This window comes from Acanthochromis polyacanthus, chromosome 6 (genome assembly GCF_021347895.1).
Source record: "Acanthochromis polyacanthus isolate Apoly-LR-REF ecotype Palm Island chromosome 6, KAUST_Apoly_ChrSc, whole genome shotgun sequence".
NCBI classification, from domain to species: Eukaryota; Metazoa; Chordata; class Actinopteri; family Pomacentridae; genus Acanthochromis; species Acanthochromis polyacanthus.
Window position 1 is genome coordinate 38,702,603 of NC_067118.1, and position 20,687 is coordinate 38,723,289.

The 20,687-nt window shown below is 40.0% G+C and overlaps 1 protein-coding gene across 1 annotated transcript in view; it reads left to right on the forward strand.

The window, feature by feature from the left end:
- gnai3 (guanine nucleotide binding protein (G protein), alpha inhibiting activity polypeptide 3) overlaps positions 1-20,412 on the forward strand; it is a 28,117-nt gene extending 7,705 nt beyond the window's left edge. Inside the window, exons 2-9 of the mRNA XM_022205347.2 lie at positions 6,088-6,130; positions 8,950-9,091; positions 9,190-9,347; positions 13,296-13,424; positions 14,172-14,301; positions 16,866-17,019; positions 17,642-17,851; positions 19,370-20,412. Of these exons, the coding sequence (XP_022061039.1) occupies positions 6,088-6,130; positions 8,950-9,091; positions 9,190-9,347; positions 13,296-13,424; positions 14,172-14,301; positions 16,866-17,019; positions 17,642-17,832 (947 nt within the window). The 3' untranslated portion in view covers positions 17,833-17,851; positions 19,370-20,412. The remainder of the gene's footprint in view (positions 1-6,087; positions 6,131-8,949; positions 9,092-9,189; positions 9,348-13,295; positions 13,425-14,171; positions 14,302-16,865; positions 17,020-17,641; positions 17,852-19,369) is intronic.
- Positions 20,413-20,687: the final 275 nt, after the last annotated feature.

Genomic DNA, 20,687 nt, shown 5'->3' on the forward strand with positions numbered 1-20,687 from the left:
AGACTTTGAATGTTTTGAGAGACACATAACAATCCCCAAATGATATGACAATACATCTGATGTCACTGAAATGCCACAACTTTAAAATAAAGACGACTCAAACCATCTGCTGACAACAAACTGAGCATCAACTGAAAACTTGAACATGTTGAGACCTCCCTGATGCGTTTGCATTTCCCCTATAGCATTATCTCATATGATCTGATTATAGCCGGCCTGAAACATGTTGACAGTACCAAGTATGGAATTAGATGTGAGTGCAGATATAGCTAAAACAACATATTCATTCACGCTGCAGGACTTCCTGAAAACACCGCAGCAGAACGCACTGTGGATGACGTCCAGAGGGCTGCTCCTCAACCAGCCACTCTGTTTTTATTTATTCTGAAAAGTCCACTCAACATACACATTTATGAGCGGTTTACTAGCCTTGAGGTCTGTCCAAGGAACAAATTAATTAGAAGAGCTGAATCATCCAAAGCATGCTAAAAATGGTGTCTTTGATTATTTTGGACGACCCTGAAATTTCAGTGGAGAGGTTCAAAATTAGTCTTCCACAGAAATATCACTTTAACGTTCATCACTAACATAAAACCATCTGAAGAACATTTACGGTTCAAATGCACATCTCCAGATGTGTGGTTTGTTTGTGCTTTAACTCTTTTCCTGCCTTTTTCCTTGTTGTTTCTGTTTCTAATCACATTCCTGATAGGGGTATTTTTCTCACAATGAAAGGCAGGGTTCTGGTAAGCAGATTGCTATTTTTGCTCATAGGGATTGTTTTTTCTTTCGTGAATCTTGATCTAGACGATAAGTCAGAACAAAACTGTGCCGGTAAATCTACTTCCAGTCATTTCTGATCCACTGGTAGCTGCAACTATGAAGTTTCCACTGTTTTTTTGAGATTGCAGTGCGATCGTTCTGTGGAAAGATGAGCTAGTCAGATAATACAGATTTCCCATGGAGTCTTATGTGAGAGGTTACTGGGTTCACACAGATCCCATTAGGAGGTAATTGATGTGTGAGGATTGTATGATTCATACCCTTGGCGGTGCAGGACTACAATGCGGACTGAAATCTTATTGTACGGAAACATTCATTTTTGAATTCTGACCACACAGATTTTTCCAGTCCTTCCCTCCCCGTCTGCTGGAACACGAGAGTTATACTGGAAAAACAAAGAGGAGTGCGGCGGCTGTTCTTTATTCAAAACCGCAAAGCTTTAGGGCCAATGCACTCTTCCAGTGAAAATGGTCTCCTGTTTGACCACAAACAGTGATTCATAAAAAATCTGCATCTGAGATTCTTGTTAAATGAGGCTTGGTTTGGAGTCCGACTGCTGCATGGGTTTGGACGCCTCTGAATGCCTGTGCAGAGCTGGTTTGTGAACTGGCTGCAGGCCCACGGGTGATACTCAGCCAAAAAATGCCATGAATGAGAGAACCGGTGGCCGACAGCACCGAGGAGAGGGATCAACGCAATTTGTCCTTTCCTCTCTGTCTGTGTGACGGGCGTAAATCTGCTCTCCTGCTGACAGCTTAACCAAAGAATTCGTGGATTTAGTTCTTGCAGCTCGGCCATCGCGACACATCGCTCCACTGTAATCCTGCTCGACAAAGTTCATCTGCTGAGGATGTCAGCGGAAACGTCTTGCCGCTTTTTGTGCAGTCAACAATGTTAAGACAATGTATCCTCATTTTGAAATATGATTCCACTGAGACCGCTTCAGTCGTTTGTATTTTAAATTCCAGGCCCTTAAAACAGATTCACCCTGTGGTTTGTGATACTTACATTAAGCAGATAAAAGAACAAAAGCTTGGCCTGCCACTATAAACTCAGCCCAGATGTTTATGGAAATAAGTTCTCACCAGTTTGATATCTCACATTTAATGTATACACATTCTTTCAGGCCACTTTAATTAAATTAACAGTGCAGCACTTCTATCTTCCCCTTTAGGCAGTGGGAGGAATTACACAAACACTGTTGGCTGATTTGGGGCATATTTCACCCTCAATCACTTCCTTTTTTCAGACTGTAGGCTCACTTCTTCTTTCTTTGTCTATCTGGAGCATAAGAAACGTTTTTTGGACCCCTCCTAGTCCTTTTCAGCTGACGTTACCATATTCTAGCTGCTGTAACCATCACTGTCTCTGGATGCTTCCCTTTTCAGCTGCGGAAATCCCGTCATTGCAGCTTAATGTGAAACACCAGCGTAGGAATGTCAGTACAGAAACCAGATTTAAAACTCTAGTGCACTGTGAGATTTACCTGCTGCTGATAGACTAAAGCCTTGATTATACTCCTTTGAGTCCCTTTTTAGCCTGCTTTAAATTCTTTACCTTTAAAGTCCAGCTATGAAAACTTACTGATTCTGTTGTCAGACAGATGAAAATCAATTGTTTACATGATCAGTAGTGACCTGGACCTGTATTTTGACCATTTATTTCTTTGCTACTGTATTGGGTTGAGCCAGTGAGGTGGAGAGGCTGGCGGCTAACACAGAAGACCCGGGATAGCAGGTTAGCTCAGACAGGAGATGAAACGTGATAGGGAATTCCACACGGTAGTTTATTCTGCAGCTATTAACAAAGACCATATGAAGCCAGGTCTCCACGGCGCTATATTCACTAGTCACACATTAACAGTGACACATAGGCGAAACTAGCAACAACCCGTTACTTTTGAGTCCTTTTCTCTGCATTGGAGCACACATGCATCTCAGATGGCGATGAGAGAAGAAGAGAAGAGACGTGTATTTACTGCATACAACTCAGCTAAAGTGAGAGTGCCAACTACCGGCAAAGCCGTGTACAGCAACCATAGTATTCTGGCCGTTACACTATGTGTCCATGAGACGCATTTTCCCACATGTAAACTCGCCACATCTGAAAATCACCTGCTTGGTGGGCGTGTACTTGAGGCCAGTAGCCGATGTTCAACTCCTGCCTGCCCCTGATTGGACAAACGCATCGACTTGGGAGCTGTTGCTCCTGGTTTTGAAGCTGATTCGGTCACAAACTTTCACTTTAATTGCAGTAACAATTCATTGAAAAGTATTTCTGAAGGCATTTGAGATGAGAATAACCTGTGCAGTTGCTGAATCTGTTCTCGTTTCAGTTCACCGATGGCTAGTTTAGACGTTTGACGAAAGTTTCGCGATGCGTCGGACCTCCGCACACTGCATCAAATTTGCATAAAGAAGAAATAGAGTCTACTTTTTGCAAATGAGCTGTGGCTCGCTCCAAGGAGATGCACTAGATGGCAGCTTTTCAAATAGACAAAGAATGGGATGCGGAAAATTGGCGGATCTAGTGGACACGTACCTTTAACATCAACTAAACAGATTTGGCATGGCTGAACCGATGTGTTCCTAGTTTGTCCCAGAGGCCAACTGTGGTACTGCAGTCCAGATTGTGTTTGATTGTTTTCATTTTGCATTCTGACTGAACAGGCTGCACATTGGAGTAGTGGTTAGCACTTTCACCTTGCAGCAAGAAGATCCCTGGTTCAAATCATGGAGTGGGCCTGGGATCTTTCTGCATGGAGTTTGCATGTTCTGTGGGTTTTCTCCAGGCACTCCGGCTTCCTCCCACAGTCAAAAATATGCTGAGGTTAATTGGCTACTCTAAATTGTCCGTAGGTGTGAATGCGAGTGTGATTGTCTGTCTGTGTATGTAGCCCTGTGACAGACTGGTGACCTGTCCAGGGTGTCCCCTGCCTTCGCCCGAGTCAGCTGGGATAGACTCCAGCACCCCCCACAACCCTAGTGAGGATAAAACGGTGTACAGAGAATGGATGGATGGATTCTGACTGAACATGCTGTGAAGAACAAGACACATAACCCTTCAAACACTCCAGGACTGCAACTCAAACTTTGGTTTTGTCACTTTTTGCAACACAAACAGCAAACAATGAAGACTTTAGCTTCAACGCAGTGATGATCAGCTTTTACGTTCATACTAGCATCTATTAAACCTGAATTCAGCAGTTGGTTCGCCATATTGTGCGTTTATATTCACTGCACAATTATTGATGTCCACGTGTGACACAAGTTGTCAGTTTCAATCAACTATTCACTGGAATCTAACATTTCTTCCAAAGAGGATCGATCATAGATTTTGACGTTCATGTCCAATGAGAACAGTTTTATTGGCTGCAGAAGTTCTTAATTGGCCACAAACAAACATGGTTTGAATTTTAAAAGTTTTTAGCGGTTGATGTTTTTGAAAATACACTCACTAGCTTTCCTGCAGAGTGTTACACGAGATCAATACCATATCTCTAATAAGGAGAGAGAAACACTTGACCTGGTTTGGTCCAGAAGTCATAAAAATCCACCTACATTCAGTATGTCAAAGGTTCACTAGATAACATCTAATACTTTGTTTCATCCACTCATGACTCAGTGACACAGATGTGGTTTTACGAGAACTTATGGCTCAGATTACTGCTTCATTTCTTCCTTATTGTGTAGAGTTAAATCAACAAGATTTCACATGTTGATGTGTGAGCTTTAGAGAGGTTGAGTGGTGGATTTCACTGAAACTTATGGACTAGTTGGACTAACTTGTCTTTATGCTGAGCTGATCTAACCAGCTGCTGCTTCCAGCTATATATTCAATAGACAGACATGAACCATTTTTGTGCCTCTTGGCAAGAAACCAAATGCTTTTATTCCCTTGCATGTCTAACTATTCCTTTAATATTTATAAAACTTCTCCAGAGCCAAGAAAAAGTAATTTTTAAGTCGTCTCACTGCGAAGCCTGTTGGTCCCTCTGACTCTTGATTTTTTTTTTTAATGTAGTTGCAAACTAATCAATTAACTGATAAATAAAGATGCAGATTGTTGAAATTGTCAGTGGCGGGCAGCCCCACATCCGTGATTCCAGTAAACACAATTAGCAGCGTTCAAGAAGTCTGTGCCACTGCTGTTATGAATCCTAATGGTTGTTTGAGATGCTTTCTGCAGGCAGGGCAGAGAGCTGAGATGGCATGAAGCGTCTCTGTGAAACTCATTATCGGCCGGTCAAAAAGAAGCGTCTGCCGGCGTCCTAATGAGGATCCGCATTGATCGGCTCCATCGACGACGTTCCAACCTGTCTGATTTATCTATTTGAAAGGGAAACAAGAGATCATGCAGCGAGGAATAAGGAGACACGTGGAAGCTGCAGAGATCCACAGAAAGCACCCAGTCGTAGATTTTTATGTCCGATTTGTCTCTCTGTGCTGATGAATAGATGGTCCGATTTGGAGAAACGAGGATAAATGGATCTATAAAGAAGAAAAGGAGCAGCTTCTCTCATTCTGTGCAGTTGGGTTTGGATCAGAGAACAAGTTGGTGTTTGTTTGGAAGGGGCTCAAGCTGCTGACAGACTCTTTGAATCATATGCGGTATTTTTATGACCCCTCTGCTCTCTAACGCCCAGAACTGCACGTTATCTGGGATTGTCTCTGCAGTGGAAAAACACTGCCTCAGCCAGAAGCATGACAACTGTTTCCTGTCGGGGCGATTGTTGCAGAAATACTGGGAAGGTTGCTCGTGTGCAATCCTCTTCCTTTTCACCACTATATCAGTATCACGTACTGTTCATGGAGGCTCAGAGAGGCTTTGACGTCACCCGAGCCGTCGGTTCATGGTTGGTCACAGATGCCCGGTTTCTTGACATCTCATCACACTACTTCCATGATGCTCTCTGTGTTTCTGCACCTCTTTGGGCTTCAATCTTTCATATACATATTTCACAGTGAGCGGTTAGCATCTGAGTCCTCCTCATAATGTATATGCTGTCTGTGTGTTTCCCATAACCAGAATGGATTGATGCATCATACAGTCAAACTGCTGTCTAATGGCACTTCCTCACTGGATTCACTCCCACAGGCCCCACTGTACTGTCAGCCACAGAAATCCATCACAAGGCAGCTTTATCTTGGAAGTTTTGACACAAATCCTGGCGCTGTATTTAAGTCAAGATCAGGCGTTACGAAAAGCTGCTTTTTCCCCATTGTTCATGTTTGAAGAACCTAAACTATGAGACTTTGTGTGGCGGCGTTTTTGATGTTCTGTTTTTGTTTTGTTTTTTTTCAGGTGCGGGAGAATCTGGGAAAAGCACAATAGTAAAGCAGATGAAGTAAGTTACAACCTACACTGTCTACTCCAGTTAATTGTTACTAAGGTCAATGTACAGTTGAGGAACTTTTGAAGTTCATGGGATATATCTTGGATATAATTTTATAAAATTTAAAAAAAAGTTTTTTATGTTCATTATGATCATGTCTTTACAAATTCCATCATTATTTATTATGGAAACAATCACTTATTAATAAAAATGACTGGATAACCGTCCCAATTTAATAATAACCACCTTCTAATTAGATAAACAATAAATGAGCTATAATCACCTTCTAATTAGATAAACAATAAATGAGCTTATTCAAAAATTGCTTTGATTGTGTTTACTTATTTTTTTATTAATGTCTCGTTTTTGTCATATTGTGTCTTGGTTTTGTCACTTTTTGTCTCATTTTTGTAATTTTGTGTCTCGGTTTTTTAATAAAAAAATGACTGGGTATCAGTAAAATATCAACTAAACTAAAATAACCGTCCCAATTTAATAACAACCACCGTCTAATGAGCTAAACAATAATAAAATGAGCTTATTCAAACATTCTTTTGATTGTGTTCTTTTGATTAAGTTGAGATAATTATGACAGAAATTTCTTTTTTGGTAATATATCAAATTTTATATGGAAAATAACAAATTGTATCTGTGTCCGAGAAATCACTTTCAACTAAGTTACTCATTACAAAAACACCTCTCAAGGAAGTGTGCTAATTCCAGATCACATGACCTGCTCCACATGATGTCATTTCCTCCTGAAGAAAAATCTGGCAAGACTCCAAGGCTTTCTGAGTTACTTGATATAAAGTAGTGTGTGAGTCAAGTGTCAACAGGTTTACTGCAATATCTTTATAAATAACTTTCAGTTTCATTTTTTCTCAATTGTATATGTATTATTTAGAACAATCTTTTTGTAAAAATGCCATGTGGTGTTTGGTTATAGGCGGCCATGTTGATTTTAGGCCTGAAAACAGCAAAAATGTTGACTATGATAGAAAAAATCCCACAGTTATATATGGACCCACTATAGTTCTGGAGAATATTAAGAAAGGGACTCCTCCTCCTTTGTGTGATAATGAAGAAAATATCTTTGTTGGGAACGATGTAAAATGTACAGCTAAAAATATATTTACTGTAAATTTAGCCTCTGAGTGAATTTTGACCATGATGCATTGCAGATCTGCAGCGAGTTACTATAGACAGGTTCTACAGCAGACATTTGGTCATTTCGCAGTAATAATGCTGTAAAAAAGAGAAACAGAAACTTGTTACAGTGGATCCCTTTAAAGTTCTCCTTTTTATTGCTTTTTAACTTTAAATCACAAGTTCATTTTATCGGACCCTTTTGACAAGAATTCTTTCTCCTCATTCTTCACGACACTGCTCAAGCTTGTGATCATGATGCTGCCACCACCGTGCTTTACCATGAGGATGGTGTGTTTGTGATGATGTGCAGTGTTTGGTGTCCAACAAACATGCCAAAGAGCAAAATTTTCATCTCATCAGACCAAAAAAACCTTCTTCTGGTTGACTTCAGAATCTCCCACATGCCTTCTGGTTCGCTGTAACTGAGATTTAGTCTGAACTTTTACCCTCACTGGCTTTCTCTGTCACTCTCCCAGAAAGAAACGTCTGTTAAACATCAACAGCTGTCTTTCCTATCTCAACCGCTGACACTTTCCAGGAATATTGTGTGACTTGGAAATTTCTTTGAATGTATGCCTGATTAATGCTTTTCAGTAACTTTTTTCTCAAAGTTGCACCCAGTGTTCTCTTTCCTTCATATCATGAGTACTGATTCACCAGCAACTTGACGTTTCAGATACAACTTTTTTTATGCTGCATTCACTTGAGACACATTCACTGCATTCATCTGATGTCCATTTCACTAATTGTGTGTCTTCCACAACCAGTTGGCTGCACCTTTGTTGAATTATTTAAGTCACTTTAAAGAGGACATATGCTCATGCAATTAATTATTTTACATTTTATCAATGATTTTTTAATTATTAGACATCACTTTGTTAAAAAAAAACAAATTAAATTGATCGACGGATTAAATAGATTCCCGGTTCACGTCCCTTCCTTCCCAGGATCTTTCTGCATGGAGTTTGCATGTCCTTCCTGTGCATGCGTGGGTTTTCTCCTGGTTCTCCAGCTTCCTCTCACAGTCCAAAAACATGCTGAGGTTAATTGGTGACTCTAAATTGTCCGTGAGTGTGATTATTGTCTCTAAGTGTAGCCCTGCGATAGACTGGTGACCTGTCCAGGTGTCCCCTGCCTTCACCCAGAGTCAGCTCTGATAGACTCCATCCCCCCGCCACCCTAATGAGGATTAAGCGGTGTACAGATGATGGATTCATGCTTCAGTGTTGAAAAGCAATAAAAGGGGAGAACTTCCAAAGTGGGGTGAATCCTTTTCTATTTTGCTCTGCTCATATTAAACTCGTACTTCCTGTGAGAAATCATTCTGCTATTTCTGTAGACAATCACACTCCCTCTTTCAGCTGCACCCCTGTTGAGTTCGTATTTGTGGAAATGCTGTGGAAGCAAAGCGGGAGCCTCATTACACTAAACAGAGGAGGAAGCCCCCTTTTTGCATAACATGTTAAACAATGGCCCCAGAGGCCAGTTGTAGCCTGGCAGGACCTGAATAGAGTCCCCCGGTTCCCACATTAGCCATGATGTATGCTCACTGGAGCTCAAATGCCAGCACTAATGATAGTTTTGCATGACATTTTCCAAATGTGTGATTTGCCCCACTTTCGTTAAAGCCACTGTTTCACTCTGTCAAATATTCATCTGTTTGGATTTTGTGTCTGTGTCAGAATCATTCATGAGGATGGATACTCAGAAGAGGAATGCAAGCAGTACAAAGTGGTGGTTTACAGCAACACCATCCAGTCCATCATGGCCATCATCAGGGCCATGGGCCAGCTGAAGATAGACTTTGGGGACGCCACGCGGGCGGTAAGCCAACTCCATAGCATAAAATCCAACCTCGTTTGTGATGTGAGTCGCCACGGGAACAGTTTTCCAGTGTCAGCAGTTATTGATTCTGTTGCTAGGACGATGCTCGCCAGCTGTTTGCCCTGGCAAGCTCGGCGGAGGAGGGAGTGATGTCTGCAGAGCTGACCGGCGTGATTCGGAGGCTGTGGAACGACGGCGGAGTTCAGGCCTGCTTCGATCGATCACGAGAATATCAGCTCAATGACTCGGCTGCGTAGTGAGTGTTCACTTGTCAACGTATGAAGCACCACAGACCCACTAATTATCAACAGCAGGCTCATTCAGCATCTGATTTAAGAATCGCCACGCTCTCAGCCTCACGGATTTGTGGAAAAAAATTCCAAGAAAAGCATAAAATCTGGTTTTCGGCCTTATTTAGTGGCTTAAATCAAGTTTACAAAAAGCCCTCAGCGGTCTGAGTGTTTAATTTGATTTAAGAGTGCTAGTTAGTTCGTGAATCAATTTGGCAGTATTTTAACTTTCTGAACCTCTTAAAAGGCATGTTATGTTTTTATAAACTGACAAAATGCCTTTTAGAGCAGGAAAACTGATTTTTAATTCAGGGGCCACATTTAGCCCAATTTGATCTGAAGTGGGCCGCACCAGTTAAACCGTAATATAATAACCTTTAAATAACAACAACTCCACATTTTTCCTTTGTTTTAGTGCAGAAAAGTTCATTCTGAAAACCTTTTTACAAAACATTATGAACAACCTGAAATTTCTGAAGAAAAATGAATTCAATTCCAACAACATTATGCCTCAGTTTATCATTTACACGTTACAATTTACAGATCACAGTTTATTTACAAAAAGGCACAAAACGTTTAGTCACATGTATCTGGAACCGAATTATATAGTGTTTTACTTTATGATCAAAAGTCAGACAACAAAAGACAAAATATTGCAAAAATGAGAAATAAAATGACAAAAATAAGACACTGACATGAAACTAAACAAAAGAAAAGACAAAAAATTAGACAAAAAAGTTACAAAGTGACAAAAATAGACAGAAATGAGACAAAAAAATGACAAAAAGTAGACAAAAACACAAAAAAGACAACAAACCAGACAAAATATTCCAAAAATGAGAAACAAAATTACAAAAGAACAATGAGAAATCTAGTATTTTACTTTATGATCAAAACAACTTGTCATGGGCTCGAAATTATTTTAGTTTTACAAATTTACAATCTGCAGTAGTTGTCTTCTCTGTAATTTTTATACTTTACAAAGTCGTCCTGTGGACCGGATTAGACACTCTGGAGGGCCGGTTTTGGCCCGTGGGCCGCATGTTTCACATCCCTGTTTTAGAGCATAAAAAGCAGATCTTTACAGTCCTTGAAGTAATCATCTGTGACGTTTGGTTTCTGTCAGGAAAATTAACCAAATCTAAGCTCAAAAACGGAGATATTTCCTCAGAATCATTTTAATTTATGATCTGTGTTGAAGAAAACACCAAACATAAACCATTCGCACTATAAAGATGCTGTAAAAAACAGGAAATTGTGCATTTGTTGGTGCAGCTGAGAAGCCATCAGTAACTCAGCCGCGATCAACGGTGACGTGACAAAAAATCCGTGACTTTAAGGTTGAACGACAGGCTGCGTTTACTCAAAACAGATGGAGAGTAAATGAAAATGTCACCGTTTTTTCCCAGTATAAATAACTTCTGTGATCACCTGGAAAAGGGCTGTAGATAATGATCAAATTTAGTAAAATGAGCAGTTTTAAATATTAGTCATGAAATTCAACTTTTGGTTTTTCTCTTTTGTTATTCGTATGGCTGCACCGTTAAGAAAAACAACTGTTATTTATAAGATAAAATTGCGGCAGCTGTTGTGTTGTTGCCAAAACACTACCGTAAAATTACAGTAAAACATTTTCTTCATATACATTAAATAAATATGTTGATGCTGTTGATTTACCAGTTGAAAAATGCTTTTAAAAAAGTTTTAACTTTTAAAAAAAGTTTGCTTTACTTGAAAATTGACATGAAAATACCATATAAAATCAATTTTGTGTGACCTGTAACTAATATCACAGGATTTTTCTATTATCAGCCCAACAGTTAGTGTATTTAATATTTAATCTGTGTGTTTTTAGCATAAATTGTGGTTGTAGCTGTCATAAATAATAAAGAATATGTCCGTTATTAACAAAATATGTACTATTGCGTTAGTAGCAGACATACACTTTAGTATTTATCAATTAGACTGGTACAAACTGTATTTTTTTACATGAAATAAAAGAAAAAAATGTTCCTTGTTGTCAATATTGCGGCATGTTTTCTTTAGCAGCACAACAGCACGTACATTTAACTGTGAAAAACTGTATTCTTAGAGAAATAAATGCAAAAATTACAGTAAAAAATACACTTTTCTCCTGATTAATTTATTTATGGTGATTCTGTGTTGTATAAACTGGATCAAATTATTTTAGTTTGTAGATGTTTACTGTCAAGGTTTGACACTTTTTCACCTTAAAACTTACGAGCATTTCTTACAGTACGTTAGCCTAGCCGCGCTAGACCCACGTTCTGAAGGCACAAGGGTCTAGGGCCGCTGGACAGGGAGGGAGGCGGGCTAAAAGGTTGTCTTTCAAATCACTCTGCAGCAGTTGGGTAGGTATACAACCAATCAACGCAACGAATAGGCTGACGGAGTTCCTAGAGCGCCGGCGGATTGTGGCTAAGTCCCATTAGCTTCCCCACCAGCGGAGCCAACTAGTATATTAAGGATTTGCCATATCCCGTCGGCATAAGTCCAAATACGTCTTTCTTCTCAATGAAACACTTCAGTGCCGTCCTTTGTTTGTCTTTCAAGTTGAATTTTAGCTTCAAATCTTTAAGGGCTGTGGCCAAAGCCGAGTCGAAAGATAACTGTTTATTGTGCGCCGGTTGTTTGTGTCAGAATCGTCGCGCCTCTGTCGTCACTTCGTTACGCCCGCCTTCTGACTCTACACTTCATGGTGATTGGTCCGGCCAATTTTAGAAGAATCCAGCCTCGAGCCTTGTGGAGGGTAACTAGACCCACCCTGGCAGAGAATTAAATTCGTTGCCGTGGGTTGTCTAGCGCAGCTAGGCTAACAGTACGTGTCATTTTCCTTCGTTCTCTTTACTTGTAGCTGTAGCTGTACTCTTTTCATAGAGCTGCTGTAGTGTGTAGAGATGTAACAGCAAAACAAAATGCTCAGAAACTCCTTAATTTATCAAACATTTTGTCTTCTTTCTTGTCAAAATGCAATTCTGGCTCCGGCTTCTCCTCTGTGAAGGTTGGGAACAGACCACTTTCTTTCCCTTGTAGAATTCTAATTTTATTTTGATAGGATTATGTTACATCTTAGGAAATAATAACAGTTTATTTAAGGAATGTTTTGCCATCTTGTGTTCATCACGGATGACAGCTTTGAGGGTAGTTTTCCTGCTTCATGTCTGCATCATTTCCACTGGAACCAAACAGAAGGCAAGATGCGTCTTGTCTTTCGAGGTCTTGTGTCGGCTTGCTGCTCGGCCGATTGCATTCCTGAAAAGGGAGAGAAACTGGAAGATGTTTCTATCCAGCTATGTGTCGTTTGACGGAGCGGTTTCAGGTTGCCGTGAGAGTCGACCCCAAACCGTCTGATGCAGTTCAGTAAAAAATGCAAACAAAACAGTTGGAGCTAAATATAGTTCTGGCTCGTTTCGAACGTGGATGAAAGCTCGAGGTTCCCTGTTTCTGTAGAATTCGTGTCGCAATGAGAAAGCAAAAGGAAAAAGAAGCTCAGTGTGAAGGACGTGGTCTTTGTTGTGAAAACAGCCGAGCAGAGACAAGAAGAACCGGCAGAGTTCGTCTGTTTTTACTCAGCCCACGAGGAGCCGGAGTTTATCACCACCAAAATATGAGCCCATATTTAGTATCATTCTGTGGCGTCCTCAGATGTGTGCATGCAGAACAAGGCCTCCACATGCCCAGACCTCAGCGTCTGACAGATGTTTTGTCGCTGTATGTTGTACTATTAGTCTGGAAACCCCCTGGATAGCTTCATTCCACCGCCTGACGTTAGTAAAAGAAACAAACATCTCAGGGGAACATAATGTGAGCTGCTGTAAACACTGTCGTCTACAAACACATTAGACTGTGATGAATAAACGTATCATGTACCGTTTTTTCTCCCTGCTCCTCAGTTACCTGAATGACCTGGAGAGGATCTGCCAGTCGAACTACATCCCGACTCAGCAGGACGTTTTGCGCACGCGTGTGAAGACGACCGGCATCGTGGAAACTCACTTCACCTTCAAAGATCTCTACTTCAAGTTAGTAGATAGACAGCGGATGCTTACATGATGCAAGACACACATTAAAACACATTTTTAACCACACATAATAGATCAACAACTGGAGAGCATAATTTTAAACAAAGATTTAGAATCAGATGAGACAGAGCTCCGACAGCGCAATTTAGAGTTGAATGTGGAAAAATGAAGTTTCACCTTGCACAGAGGGGATTCATTGCATCTGTATTTAGGGTTTTATCGTAACCACACTGAGTATTTTTCGACTGATTCACCTTTATTTCAGTTCCACATGATTCCACTTTGACAAACTGCCCTTCCTCGTTTCCATTCCTCACCTCAAATACCACTAGAATTCATCCTGATGTGACCCACCTTTAGAACAGTTAATGTGATTGCATCGCCTCGTTCCTGTTCCGTTAATTAGCCCGGCTCCCTGACCAGCTGTCTTTGTAGAAATGCTCAGGATCGGGAAATGTGCAATCAGTGAATCGGTGTCAAAGCACACAGCGTTCTTTCATTTCATTACTCTGTCAGTTGAGCGGCTCCGTATAGATCCAGTTGGCCTCAGAGGGCCTCAGGTGGAGGCGGCGGCTGCAGACACAAACATGAGATTAGAGAGCGAGGTCACCGGCATGCACTCAGTGGGTGTTTGTGTTGCCCTGGATTTAAGATCCTCATAAAACAGTGAAATTAAAATGACATTAAAGCTGATATGAGCACAGGTGTTCCTTCATACTGAGTCTGTGTGTGTTTGTGTGTCATCAGAATGTTTGATGTTGGAGGTCAGCGCTCAGAGAGGAAGAAGTGGATCCATTGTTTTGAGGGAGTCACGGCCATCATTTTCTGTGTAGCGCTCAGCGACTACGACCTCGTCCTGGCTGAGGACGAGGAGATGGTGAGTGATGATGCATGCACAGTGGTTTTGACTCACTTTTTTTTAAAAACTGCAGAAATTCGAGTTGTTTTTTTTCCTCTTACAGCAGAGGTTTTGACATGTCACAGCAGGAAAGCCACAGGTCTTAATAACCACATTAACTGTGTTGCATTCTGCCAGTGAACCAAAACACAATTACAGCTTGTCAGTGTTGGCAAAGACATTCTTCTTCAGCCTCTAGAAGCTGTGTAAATTAGGTTTTTATTAGCCTGATTTGTTACAATGCTGTTGCTGCTCGCAGTGCCGCCTCCAAGAAATCTCACTGACCTCCAATTCATTTACTGGAACTCTGATGTTCAGGTTTCAGTGCAACCACAGCGTTAGATCCAAGCTCAGTGAGGGTTAAGAGAACATAAAACCATTTGTTATTGGTTCGGCCAGTGAAGTGCTCAACAATTTCATCAGCAACAAAATAAGAGCAGCAATACTGCAAAGAAAAAGAAAACAGGGCTGGAGGGTGATGCTAACTCAGTGAACTCAATAAAAAGAGGGCTAATAGAGTTGCAAACTTGCTATGTCAAAATAACAAAAGAAAACAACTAAACTCCTTACCCAACCTCAAAGAAACAGTAGCAACGCCATAAATAAGCCAAACAAATGACTGTTTCTGTACAACAAGCTTTACAAGCTCACAGCTGAGTATCCACACAGCACCAGTAGGTGACCATCTACTGCTAACAGCATAAACATCACGCAAAAGCACGAAAGACACAGTTTGTGGTTTTAGTTGGCAAAGAAGACAAATACAAAAACATGAACAGTGACAGATCTTTGCTTTGTTGCTTCCAGCTTTTTGAAATATTTCCTCCGAGTTCATTAAATATCAGACAGCAGCAGCAGCATCGACTAAGAGTGCACGCATTTATGCATAACAAGGACTAAAACACACATTAATTACAATTATAGATTAGGATAGGTTGGGATCTTGTGCTAAATGAATTCACAGAGTCACAGCTTATAAGGTGTAGTTTTTCTGTTCTGAGTGTGGAGCTCCATCACAGTTGAAAATTATTTTACTGTAAAAGTATAATTATGTACACTTAAGTCACAAAAAGTCACGGTAATGTTTCGTATTGGTGAGGTTTTTCTGTTTCATGCCACTGAACCAAAGCTACATACAGTTGAAGATTAAATTATTAGCCTCTTATGTAATTATAGTGGGGTTTTTATTCCCAACTGCTGTTGAACAGATGAAGGAATTTTTAACACAGCTTTTCCAAGCATCCTACTTTTATTTTAGATGCTTACATTATTCTACTTTACACACAAAAACAAAATTATTTAACAAAAAACAAAAACTACCAGAGTCAAAATTATCATCCCCCTTAACAGCTGACCTTTTCATTGAGCCAAACCGCTGTTGTGCAATCACGTGTTTTTACTTTCTAACGCTCACATCTTGCAATCAGTCGATCAAGTTCAAACTGAGGGTTGTTCTTCACTTTACACACAGTATAAGAACTTCATTAAGGATGTGAGCTGTCACTGGAGAAAGCATCATGTCAAAAACAAAAGACTTGACAAAAACAATCGTTGATGTTTACAAAGCAGGATAAAGGCGTACGTTTGTCTCATTTTTGTCATCTTCTTTCTCGTTTTTTGGAATATTTTGTCTTATTTTTGTTTTTCACTGACTTTTGTCATTTCTCATGTTTTTGTCATTTTGTGTTTTTGTCTTATTCTTGGCATTTTGTTTTTGCTTTATTCGTCGTTTTCTGTGTTGTTTTTTGTCGTTTTGTGTTTCCTTTTTGTCTCGCTCGTGTTTTTTTTGGTCTATTTTTTGCCATTTTGTTCATTTTTCAATTCAGTTTCATTTATATAGTGCCAATTGCAGTTCAGATTGTTCAAGACGCATCACAGAACCCATATGTTCCTTATTTTTTTGTCATTTTTTTGTCTTCTTTGTGTCCAATTTTTTGTTGTTTAGTAACTTTTTTGTCAGATTTTTTTGTCTCTTCTTTGTCTCGCTTGTGTTATTTTTGTCATTTTGTCTTGTTTTTGTTTGGGTTTTTTGCCTTTTTATTGTTTGTCTTTCATAATTTTAATCATAAAGTAAAACACTGCATCGTTCAGTTCCGGATAGCTGTGACTAATGTTGTGTTCCTTTGTAGACACTCTGTGATCTGTAAGTTGTAACGTGTAAATGATAAACTGAGGCATAATGTTGCTGAAGTTGAATTTGTTTAGAAATTTCAGGTTGTTCATAATGTTTTGTAAAAAAGATAATTCCTTAAATGTGAACATTTTCAGAATGTGCTTTTTTCCCCACTAAAACAAAGGGGAAAACGTAGAGTTGTGGTTATTTCTTGGTTATTTTGCTGTGATTTTATTGGTCACTTGAATGTGGTCCCTGAACTAAAATGAGTTTAACACCTCTAATTTAAACCATAAAGCGTCCTGTATGGAGCAAACCAACACTGTGCTGGTCAGGTTTTGGACAAACTGCAGGACCCGGTTAAACTAAATCGCACTGCAACGCATCTGAATGTTTTCTTTAAAAAGTATTTCATCCACTCTTTCCTCAGAACCGGATGCACGAGAGCATGAAGCTCTTCGACTCCATCTGCAACAACAAGTGGTTCACCCTCACCTCCATCATCCTCTTCCTCAACAAGAAGGACTTGTTTGAAGAGAAGATCAGCAGGAGTCCGCTCACTATCTGCTACCCCGAGTACTCTGGTGAGAGGAATCTGAAGCGATCTGTTGTGTAATCCTGTTATGATCAGAGGAAATATTTATTTATCTTCCTGTTGCATCTGAGCAGCAACTTCCTGGAAATGTGTAGCCGTGCTCTTTATTTATTATATATGGGATTGAGTTTCTGCAGCAGAAGCCGGCTTTGAAGTCGTAGCTTGTGATAAATAAGCTTTGAGTTATTATGTGCAAGAACATTTTTATGTGAACTCCATCCTCGTGCATTGAGTCTGTTTATAACTTTGTATGTTTTCTGCAAAGTAAACTGATTGCAGCCTAATGCGGCATCATTTAAAATCCAAACAATCTACATTTTTATTCTGCTTGTCAGTCTGTACTGCTCAGGGTTTTTATGTGTACAGGAGTTTGAGTCACATCTATTTATAAACTGGAGAAGGCTTTGTGTCAGGGTTCATCTTTATTTAACAGTAATTAGGAGCGCCTCTGTTTGCATTTAAAATAGTTTCCACTTCTGAACAGCTAAAAGCTCCACATATCCCACAGGAAAGGGAACAAAGAATCACAATAGTCTAATATCTTGTAAATAAGGTCATTAAAGGGTTGTTTCGTCTACGTTTTTCTATCATAACTGTGTTTTCCTCTGTAGGCGGCCACTCGTACGAAGAGGCAGCAGCTTACATCCAGTGCCAGTTTGAAGACTTAAATAAACGAAAGGACACCAAGGAGATCTACACCCACTTCACTTGTGCCACAGACACCAAGAATGTGCAGTTTGTGTTCGACGCCGTCACCGACGTCATCATCAAGATCAACCTGAGGGAGATCGGCCTCTACTGAGGCTCCAGCTGCCTCCCAGGTCAGAACGCCGGTGAACCACTGGAGACGATGTTGGGGACGTTAGATTATCGCTCCACGGGGAATAAAAGTCGCTCCTTGTAGCATACCCCCTTGATTGAAGGATGACACTTACTGATGAGTTTTTTGGATTTATTGGCAGTGAACCCTCAAACTTCACCGTAAGAGCTAGAAAACACAAAGCAACGTGTACGCTATAAATGCTAACCCTTACAACCATTAGACAGACCTTAGCTTCAGTGATAAAACAACACATGTACACATTCAGTTCCGCGTAACACTCCAAATTGCTCTTCTTTACACACAAACACACCTTGTGCCTCTTTCAAATGGACTGCTAAGTGCAAAATACATATTTATGTGTCAATGTCTCTCCATATCCTTATCCCTTTTCGTCTTAACGTTGCTGATAAGCTAATTCGCGCTCAGCTGCAACAGGAAGTAATTATTTCAAGGTAAGATAAAGGTAAAACTCCAAAATAAAATACTGCAATTATCTTCGGCAAATAAAGAAATGTACTGGGTTATTTACACTCCTTTTAAGGGTCATTATGATGAAGTGTGATCTCAGTCACAAATCATGGGCCAGAGTCTAAGACTTGGCCGAGTTCAAATGTTAAAGATCTTCAGAAAATCCCCAGTAGAAGTCAGCACTCAGAGGCAGCAGGATTTATTGTCAACAGAAACCCAGGAGTAGTTCTTAGCAGTGATTAACACCAGTGTTGCCAACTTAACGACTTTCTTGCTAAATCTGGTGACTTTCCAAGTTCTCCTGGCAACTTTTTTTTTTAATCTAAAACAACTAGTGACAAATCTAGCTACTACTTCTGGTGTTTTAGAGACTGAAATAAAAGCTGGTATCATTCTGCAGTTACTGTCCTTAAGGAGCGGCAGATTCTGCTATGAACTCCTCAGTTACATTATATAAATAATGAAGAAATAATCAGTGGCCTTCTGCTCGACCCCTTCTGATGTACCTGAAACTTTCTTAATATAATCTATAGATGTTAGCTTAATGAATCAAGACTTTAATTTTTTTTTTTTTTAATTGCCTGCCACCCGTTTTGAGCACTATTTTATTTTGCATGTTGACATTTGAGTCTGTTTGAACGGCACAGTCTCAGGAAGTATTAAAGACAAAAGCCTGAAATTTTCATTTTTATTATTCGCTGTACCGTCGATTTAGAATCTGCAATATCAGCAGGTTGTTCATAATGTTTTGTAAATGTACTTTTATGCACTAAAACAAAGGGAAAAAAATCAGGATTTGTGGTTATTTACAGGTTTTTTATGCTGTGATTTTACTGGTCACCTGAAATCAAATTGGGCTGAAACTCCTCTGGCTTAAATGGATAAAAGCTGTACATAACGTATATTATTTACATCTTTCCTGAATTTATTATTCCAAGCAGTTCCTGTAAATAGCACTTCACGCATATTTTGCATTCACAGTTCTGCACTTTATGTTTATTACTCGTGTAGCCATTTATATTGCTGATAATTTTCCTTTTCCGTGCAGGTTTCAGAAGATTCAGGACTTCTGGAGTGTTTTTTCTGCAGAGAGCGAAATGGAAAGTAGGTGTTTTAAGGACTAAGCTGGTGGCCGCGGTGCAAAAAAACTGCACTGAATTTGGGGACTTGCAACTACGATCACTTCTGTCTTAATAGATTTTACGATGCTGAGCGCTCTGGGAGGAAGTAAGTCGGGGAGGCTTGTGGAAATGATCGCCGTGGGTCGTATTTAAGATCTTTGCGGGCAGGTGAAGCCACTCTGACGTCTCTTTTCTAGTCTGTCGTCTGCACAAGGACCAAAACAAACCGCTGCAGCTCACGGTTTCACAGCTAAAATGTAAATTCAGTTCACCCCTTCTGTTGTGTTGCATTTTCTCCTAGCTGTAAGTCTGTGTCACGTTGCTTTTATTGAATATTTGTTATGTTTTATTATAATTTTAGTTGCAGTTACTTAGTATTTCCACTTTTGGATGTATGAATGCCATAACTTAAGTAGAGGAAAGAGTTTTGTGTGTAATGTACAGAATATGATGTAGCCGTTTGGGTCTGGGGTTGGTGAACTAGAGGCTAATGAACTCAGTAGCAACATGCTGTCTGCATAATTATCCTGATTTTAACTCAACCACGTTGTACTGAAACCATACTTTCTTCAGCTTGTGAAGGGACATCTTGATCTTTGTGTGCGTTTTTACTTTTCATCGGACTTTAAATACGACTAATATTATTCAATCACTGGAGGTCAGCGTAGAATCTGTTTTTATTGCAGGCTGAGTTTTAAATCCCATGGATATTAGCGGAGAAACACAAAGATTTTACACATATAAAGCGGGATTATAGTTTGATGTAGCCACAGGCCTTATTTGTGTTCTTTGGCCGTAGCCTTCACATAATTCTGAGGGAGTCTGTTGCTGTTCCGATCTGCAGTGAGCACAGCTTAGATCAGTCACTTCCTGCACAGACAGCCCCGCTAGTTCCCCAGAATGTTGAGATTTTACATATTTGAGGAGTTGTACTGGCTCATTTTGACATCATTAAATGATGGCACAAAGATGGCTGACTGTTTTTTTTTCTGTTTTAAAAGGTAGAACCAAACGCTAATCGGATGTTATTCACCACAAAGGCACCCAAACAGAGCAGGGAAAGGAGGTCATTCAGACGGGAAACAGTGTTTTTCAGACACATCTGTATGCTGGAGCAGACGGCCGACTCTTCCAGCTGCTGCACACAAACAAGAGTACAGCCACAATATAAACTGTAATCCATCATGACGGCACACAGGGACGGATTCTTGCCTGAATCCTGGTGTTTTTTTTTAACACATTTAG